This window comes from Thermobia domestica, chromosome 9, assembly GCF_964235325.1.
Source record: "Thermobia domestica chromosome 9, izTheDome1.hap1.1, whole genome shotgun sequence".
Classification (NCBI taxonomy): domain Eukaryota; kingdom Metazoa; phylum Arthropoda; class Insecta; order Zygentoma; family Lepismatidae; genus Thermobia; species Thermobia domestica.
The window spans coordinates 97,576,715-97,585,684 of record NC_137462.1 but is presented as its reverse complement, the minus strand read 5'-3'; the positions used below and the strand labels follow the sequence as shown (position 1 = coordinate 97,585,684).

At 34.1% G+C, this 8,970-nt stretch overlaps 1 protein-coding gene across 1 annotated transcript in view; it reads right to left on the bottom strand.

The window, feature by feature from the left end:
* Nucleotides 1-1,483: 1,483 nt before the first annotated feature.
* Nucleotides 1,484-8,970, bottom strand: part of LOC145694054 (uncharacterized) — a 35,446-nt gene continuing 27,959 nt past the window's right edge. Inside the window, exon 4 of the mRNA XM_081770199.1 lies at nt 1,484-1,838. Within this exon, the coding sequence (XP_081626325.1) occupies nt 1,531-1,838 (308 nt within the window). The 3' untranslated portion in view covers nt 1,484-1,530. The remainder of the gene's footprint in view (nt 1,839-8,970) is intronic.

Below are 8,970 nucleotides of genomic sequence, written 5' to 3'. Positions count from 1 at the left end.
TTACAATCCTAACTGTGGTGTTTTTGTTATGTCGAACGTAAAATAATATCTCAAAACTTGCCTGTTTACAAAATTCCGATCACGACTGAAGGTATCCCTGAATTTCATGCTTTGTTAGCTACGAAATAATATCTGTAAATAATTTTCTAATATCTCAACTTAAAGGATTGATTCATATTGATAACATTCTTTTTTTTTTTTTTTTTTTCACGCAGATGCTGTTCAATGTAAAATAACTTTTCATATAACTTCTTAGAAGTATATAATATATATATCATAAATTTTGATTTCTTGGCCTAATTGTTCCTAAGTCTTCTCTGTTTTTCTCAAGTTCGTGTCTGACTTTCCTGACATTATGTACTCAACTGTGTAATTGAAAAGCGCGTCAGGGAGTATTGACAAGTACCTGCGTCATGAAAAATAATATCTCAGTCTAATCTCAGTTGACAAAACACGTCCCGGTTACATGTTCCTCCATCTTAGTATATGCATCATTAACATGCTATTTTGTGGCCATAGTTCAAGAGTGTTTGAAGTCCAGTTACTAAATAGTAAATAGTAAAATATCGCCTAAGCGCCATCTATGAATTAATAATAACTTATGTTACAGTTTCGGTCTCTCTATTCTGAGCTTTAGCGTTGAAAGTTCACTACAATTAAATTGTTTACTTAAATTCCGTTTCCCATTTGTGTAGAAATCATATTTTCTGATGAAAAGAAATTTAATTTTCTCATTTTCACTAGACATTATCGATAGACTTATGCAGAAACGGAAGATACAATGACTTCTAGGTACTTGTCTTTAGCTATTGATTCATTCGTAAATTCATAAAGTACTCCTCCAATCCTTATTACATTTATACAGTAAAACATCAAAACAGAAAAGAAACGATCAATGAAAGAAAAAAATATTCTCACGCTTGTAGACGATTGGTTTCTTTAGACTCTCGTTAAGACATCAAAAAAAGAAATAAATGATTCAATGTATGATTAAAAAAAAAAAAAAAAAAACACTGTATATGGTTAGTGCTTCGGTTAGATTTCGTTATTCATTCGCAATTTATACAGTAATTTAAAGCTAGTATGCAGGTCCAGTGAACAGAAAGTAACAAGATCTAGGTGATCGTAATGAAGCCTTATATTTTCTTATATTCTTATGAGACATGGCTGTTGATGGAAGTCACATCTCCAAAAATTAAACTTTAATCTCATTAAGTAAGTCACAGTTCTTGTATACAAGCAGAAGAACATTACGTAAGTTTCTTCCCTTAGTTTGAAGCGATAAAAGTTTTACTATTATCAACGTAACTTCTACCAAGAGCCTCTTCTGATTCTTGGAAAAAAAAAAAAAAACGGATAGTTTTATTCTCAAAAGAAATCATTATGATTAGCCATTCTCTTCTTTTTCTTTCAATGACATTAAGTTTGCAGACTTATTTATGGTTATCAGTATAAAAGAAAATCACAAGAGAGGAAATAATTATAAGAGTTTATTTATTTATTAGTAATAAACAGCTTTATTAAAATAATTCAACAACTACGTTCCTTGTTGTTTCTTTCTCCTTCTCTTGCATATTGTCTTTTTCCTCTTTTCAACCTGCCATAATCATAATAATCATCATCTCCAAATCTACTTATTACTTCACGACTATAATTTCTTGGTCTTTCATGTCCATATCTTCTTAAGCCTTCCTTCCAGTTCTTTTCTGACTTTTTAACTTTACTTTTGTATCCTCTTAGTCCACCTTTTATATAGCGTCTTGTGCCTCCTACAACGTCGGGTTCGTTCTCATCGGGATTCAATTTACATACGTCTGATTCTTCGGTGACACTTTGATCTGGAATGAAGAAAAAGTAAAGCAATAAAATTAAAAGATATTATGTCTGATAATCATAACATCTTTATTTAAAAACCGTGTGTTTCACTATAGCAGTTCAAAATACCTGTTAAAAGTTGACTTCTTCCTTATCTGTTGGGCTTCCAATAATATACTTATCAGTACGTTTACAAGTTCAGCCTCGAAGGTGGAGTATTGATCCAAATTTGTCTAAATATTAATTTTGTCTAAATAATAATTTTATCTAAATAATAATTTTGTCTAAATAATAATTTTATCTAAATAATAATTTTAGTGTACCAGATAGAGAAGTAGTTATTACTTAAACTAAAGATATCTACTTGAAATTAGTGATATTTTTGTTGAAATTTTACATTTAAACTTCTTTAACAATAAGATTACTACATACTTCGAATCTAACTCCTCTTGTAGTTAGTTACTGTACTATGCAGTGATCAAGTATAGCAAACGTACTTGTGAGATCAGTACAGATACTCTACTTAGGAGTCTCACAGAAGGTCTTCATCTTATGGAGGGATTTATCTTAAATTTTGAAGGTTATTGTTTGCATTCATACTCTGACCAATTCTTTTGTCTTTTGTAGAACCTATCCGAACGGGATGCTCTTCGCTTATATACTGCCTATTACTGAGTATCTCTTGTTTTCATTGCCTTGATCCTTTTCATGCATCGGTTACCGAGAATAGTTGTGCCCCCCCCCCTCGGAAGATGCAGAAAGGAATCCTCCACTATTGCTTTGTTTCTTTATACATTTATTTCGTTGCATTCTCAGGACCTTTCACTGTTCTTTATCATTTCACTTCATTATATATTACTTATATATTATCTAGTAGTTAGTTATATTTATCTTTCATATGCTAATTTTTCTTTATATTTTTGTTTCTCGTAACTTATCAATATATATGTTGCTGTCAGTAGCGTAGCGTGATATTCCGAAAGGGGGATGCCAAAGTTAGTCATTTGTGCGATATAGTACTACTGCAAGCAGCAATACATAGCTATTCCGAATGGAAATATAGGGTTATACAAAATTTAGGAGGAAGCCCCCCTAATTGGAGGTCTAGTGGGGCATAGAGAAGCGAATGCGTGGATTACGTTAGAATTTAATAACCAATTGTCTCAGCTCCTTCTTGCTACTACCGTTGTGACGAGAAAACTAGGCTCCACTTTTGTATGAACATTGTCCAGTATCGTTCCCTTCATTTCTTTCTTGTTGGCGGCTTTTTTCTCCACATACCACACGTCAATCTCGTTCTTTCCAAAAAAAAAAAAAAAAAAATCGCCCCTAGAAATTTGTCATCTTGGGTCCGGAACTCAGACGCCCGTTCGTGAATATGGGCCTGAGTGTATATATCATTTGAAGATGTAAATGCAAAGCACTTAAACCAACTCTGGGGGCCTGTTTCTGTATCCAGATACTGAAGTCAAGGGCGCAAATCTGTCTTCAACGTTCGTGGGATGGGTAAGACTGTTCCCATAATCCTTTCCTTTTTTTAACGATGTTCAAAATATTTATGAAGTTGAAAAAAATGCTGTGGAGGATTAGGGGAGCAGAGTTGTCTATAACATCGGCAGGAGGGTACATTTTAAGGCTTATTGTGGGGGGAGGGGAGAAGAGACTCATATTACAGTAGATGAATCAGATTTCTGAGGTAAACATGTTGTACTCGTATATTATATACCAAATGATGTGGATGAAATAGTGGTACATATCATTATTACAACTCAGTGCCGTGAGCACATTCTGAAATTTGAATATATGCATAATAATAATTGTCATGTTTCTACTTACGCATCCACAATGATCCACATTAAAATTTTACGACATTTGTTTTATAACAATACGAATAATGACTTCCCCAAAACTATGAAAGAAAATCAATCAGGCCTATATTTGGCGCACAATACTCTTATCTGAGCAAAATTATGATTACCATAATAGCATTATAGGAATTGTTACAGGAATTAAACAAATAGTTGAAAATAGGCTACTAATAATTAATGACAATGAAATATTAAAGAGCACGATTCTTTTTTAAAAATGAAACAAGTCAAAGGACATCAGTTTCCTTTGTGGCAGTCGGATAGAAATCATCATCATCACAATATCAAATCGGATTATTGGGGGGGGGGGGGGGGAGGATGGACAAGATTGTAGGGAACATGTTCCCCTTATGTCCCCGAGATTTGTGCCAGTGGCTGAAGGGCTCTGGCACAATCTTTGCGAGTGACGGCTCTCTTGTCCTACCAGATCGGTGACCGTAATTCTACAGAATGCTTTAAATTTATGCCTGTGTCTGTGAGCTCCTTTACGATGAAGATTACAATTACGATGCATTTAGTTACGATTAAGGCATAACTATTTTAATACTATTATTTACATAACCGGCATGCTTCAAAAATGCGTTGAAATAATCATTTCCGTTTTGTTCTATATCCTTTATATTAGGGCTCGTACGTTCTGTTCAGAAACTATAGCTTAGTTCAAAATATATACAGTTGGAAATACTTGAATATGCCAGCGTATATCTAAAGCAAATGTAGGGTTGCAAGGGATGAGGAGGAGTGAAAAGAGAAGTATTGCGCATGCGCATTCAACAGAAAGCAGACGAAAACCCCGATGCTTTCAGTAGGCCTGGAAGCCCGAGGAAAATAGCATACGACAGGAGGAAAGACAGAAAATGTGCATCTGAGCGACGCGCATGCGTAGGTTCCTCTTGTCAAAGTAAGTCGAGAGAGCGCGCCAGAAGATTGCAGTGGAAATAATTGTGATAATTACAAGCAAACAATTTATATATAATGAAATACGTACTTTTTCTTATTAACAGGGGATGCCGGGCATACCGGCGTTCTCTTACGCTACGCCGCTGGTTGCTGTAATATATTAGTTTCTTTGAATTTGTTAATTATTAATCACCAGTATTTCTCTTTATAGCTCAATGCCCAACTATAAGCAAAATAAAGATACAATTGATGCAAACACACCCCATGCCAAGAGAGAGAGCGAAACCCTCTACTGGTATATTAATATCATCTTATGCTTTTCTGAATCAATAAAGATGTTCCCCAAACCTGTCTCCCTAGAAAAAAAAATAAATCAAATTACTAAACTTGTCCAAAATTGTAGGAAAATCCTATTGAATCCATACTTACATTAACAAACGAAAAACTAAGTACACTTCTTAAGAATCCTAATGATTCATTAATCCCTATAGAATCAAATCCAGTATTTTATTCAGAACTCTTAGAGAAAATTTCCCCTCAAATTGTAATATTATAATCACATTTTTCTACTTATACATACATATTAAAATGTACAACAAACATTTCAGAATATCATTAAAAGTACTATAATTTAAAACTGGTGCTATGATTTCTATACAATCATATTGAACTTTTTTCTTCATTATGTCTTCTTCACTTAAGATTTCCAATTTAAATGAAGAAAATCAATCAATGGAGTTTCCTGTTACGGAGAATAAGTTGATAATTGTCTGGGTTCAACATCCTTTTCACAGACGACAAATCAATAACATGTTACTTTACCTAAAATTTTCTATTTTTTCTTCGCTCTTCTAAAATCTTTTCCCATTTAGCTGGAGTGTCCTTTTCGAATCACTGACCTCCACATTTCTCTATCTTGTGTCATATCCACTGAAGTACCACATTGCGCCATATATTCCTTCACACAATCAGTCTTCTTTTGTTGGCCTAGGGTCATTTCCCATTCAGTTCTATAGCGTCCACTCGGTGAGTTACATTTTTTCAAAGGTCTCTTCTTACATCGTCAAACTATCGAAGTCTTATTTCTTGCGCTACTAGCCTCACTACTAGCCTCACCTTTACGTCTCCTCGGATCCCTTTATTCCTAATTGTGTCCTTCTGCGTCACTCCACACATCCACCGCGACATCTTTATTTCTACAACATGCAACTTCTGTTCCTCTCTCTTTTTCATTGTCCAACATTCTGCTCCATATAATATGGCAGGTATGACTATTGTTTTGTAAGTCTCTTCTTTAAGGTGTATAGGTACCATACAGCCACAAGACTCCTGCTGCTTCTCTCCATTTTGTCCAAATGCTGTTAATTTTGCCGCTTACTCTTTCTGTAGTAGTGACCTTAAGTACTTGAATTTCTTTGCCATTATCACATCTTCTTCTCCATCCAGTCTATTGTATTTCCAATTTCATTTTTGCTGAATAGCCAATGTAGATATTCTGTCTTGGTTTTACTAATTCTAAGCCATTTTCACCCCAACGTTTCTCTCCAAGTATCTAATTTCTATTGCAGTGCCAATTTGGTCTCACTTACCTGTACGATGTCGCCCACTAATACCACATTCCAAAGTACTAACTCCTGAATATCCTTTGTGAGCTCGTTCATTATAATTCCTAAAAGATATGGACTAACACTAGATCACTGTGAACTCTTCTGTTATTCCACACGCGCTCTTCATTTCTGTCTTACATCTATCTTACATATCTTAAATTGAACATATGTATATGTTTGGAACACATGTTTTTCTTCAGTATCCAACAAATAAAGTCCCATGAAAATCTATCGTACATTTTCCCTAGATTGATAAAAAATATATGGAGATCCTTCTGGTGTTATATATACTTTTCAATTAGCATCTTAACTGCATATATTGCATCCGTTGTCGACCACTCAGGCATGAAACCAAATTGGTTTTCTGTTATTATTTTGATCTCTACTCTTAATTTTTTGCTTCTATCACTCCCTCCCAAAGCTTCATTGCATGACTCACAGTATTATTACCCTATAATTATCACATTTTTGTACATCTCCCTTGTTTTTAAATTCTGATACTACGTATCTGCTTCTCCATTGTTTGGCATTTTTCCAGATTCCAACATCCTATTAAAAAGTAGAGTAAACCAATGCACTCTATCCTTAGCTAAATTTTTTCATGTTTCGATAGGGATATTATCTTTGTTGCATTTTCCATCTCTGCCGTACTCATAGACCAAACTAGTCCCTGATTCAATGGTAGATTTCTACAAGCTTCTCTCAGATATTTTTTCATTGAGGATTTTCTGGTAATATTCCTTCTACAGCTTCTTTATCTTTCCACATTTATCAAAACTCCTTTATTTTCATCATTGATACAGTGCACATGCGAAATATCATTTTCTTGCCTCCTTCTCATCAAAGCTTGTAAATAATCTTCCCCCTCTTTTGTTCCAGTTTGCCGTACAAATCATTATAAATCTTGCCTTTTGCTTCACTGATGGCCATGTTTCTCTTAGCTTTCTTGTAATACTTTAGGTCTTGTTAATTTCCCCAAGTTGTGCCCCTTTTTATATCGTTCCTTTTTCTCCTTCACAGTTGCTTGGACTTCTTTATTTCACCACACGTTTCTTTATCGATATCTCTTCCTTTTGTTTATCTCAAAACTTTTTTTCTGCTTTCTTGAATAGTATTGACACTCTGGTCCAATCCTCTTTCGCTTGCACCTCTTCTGCCTTGATTTTCAGTACTTGTGATGTATTCAATTCCTTTTGAATCTTCTCAGCAGTTAATTCATCCAGTTTCCACCACTTTGTTCGTATAGAAACCTTTTGTTTCCTCCTTCGTACTTGCTTTCTCATGTAGATATCAGTTACTACGAGGTGGTATTGCTCCGTTACACTCTCACCTGCTATAATTTGCAGTCCGATGTGTCTCGTAGGTATATCTCCTCCGCAAAATGTGGTCAATGTGAGATCTTAAAAGTGCCACTTTTATATTTAATGAGGTGGTGTTCTTTCTTCACATGTTACTTTACCTGAAACTAAATGCTTATAATAATTTTCGAGAGTTTCTAGCTTTCCACTCAGTAACGTCACATTAAAACAATTTATTATGAAAACGTTACCATTGTTAAGGGACTGGATAATTTAGTCCGGTACTCTGATTCTTCAAAATTATACAGTAGCTTCTTTCAAAAGTATCGTATTAGTGGATTTGAGATAGAGGTATATTGAACATTAATGAATAAAAATGTTGTTGATTGATAATTATAGTAACTCACTCGACATTAAGTAAACAATGTAGAATTCAAAATAGTAAAGTACTTGAATAGTGAATATTGTTCATATCTTCTGTATTTTCTTTCTCAGTCTTTCTCACTATATACTCGTATAACTACCAGATGTGATTGTTGCTGTATTACTAGATATTCTATGCAATTACAGGACTTTTTTTGTTTGAATTCTACATTCTATGATTTTGATATTGCTACATGAAATCCAACGAATTTCGACTTCGAATGTCATCGCGACTAGAGAACTCAATTATACGTATATTGTTAGATTTTACTTTGTGATTATCCTGTCTAGTTGAACTAGTTTTGAGATATCTAGTCAGTAAGCTTATAACTGACTCTGACCTTACATATTTTTTATTTTTTATTTTTGTTACATTGGGATAAGAGACATAATAGAATAGGCTATATTTATAGTTTTTATTTCATACTCCCAAACTGCGTGGTCTATCAGGGTGGAACTTCCATTATTAGGTAAATTCAAAAAGTCGGTTACGGTATAGATTCCATAGACCCCATGTCCTTATTTATCGAAAATATAAAATATTTGATCCTGCTGAGCCGACTGTAAGGTAGTTGTGCCTTTAGGGACTTAATTGATAATTCACTAAATTTTTTCCGTATTAAAAAAAAAAAAAGAAAAAAAAGCTTTAGTACATTAACTAGCGTACAGGGACGTGGTTAAAGAAAATTAGATTTCAATATTACTTTTATGTCTTCCCGGACGCCTCGTTCTATCCGAATGACACTTTTATCTTTGGATACAACACTAATATTCTTATATTTAATAGAAGGGCGTGTCTCCAGATCCCTTTTCATCAAATATTTTAATTTTTCAGAACTAGAAATCTTGTATATTAAGCTTGTTCAATTGTATCATACCTCAGGGAAATACACTCAACCGATAATCTGATATTCCGAGGAGCGAGTCCTTCAAAATGTCCAGTATTTGATCTTTATCTTATATCTACTAAATCGCTTGAATTACCGGAGTTTGATCTTTATTACCTAGCAGTAGTTTATGCAACTCGATGATTCACTGAAAAATTAGGCGATCCACTTC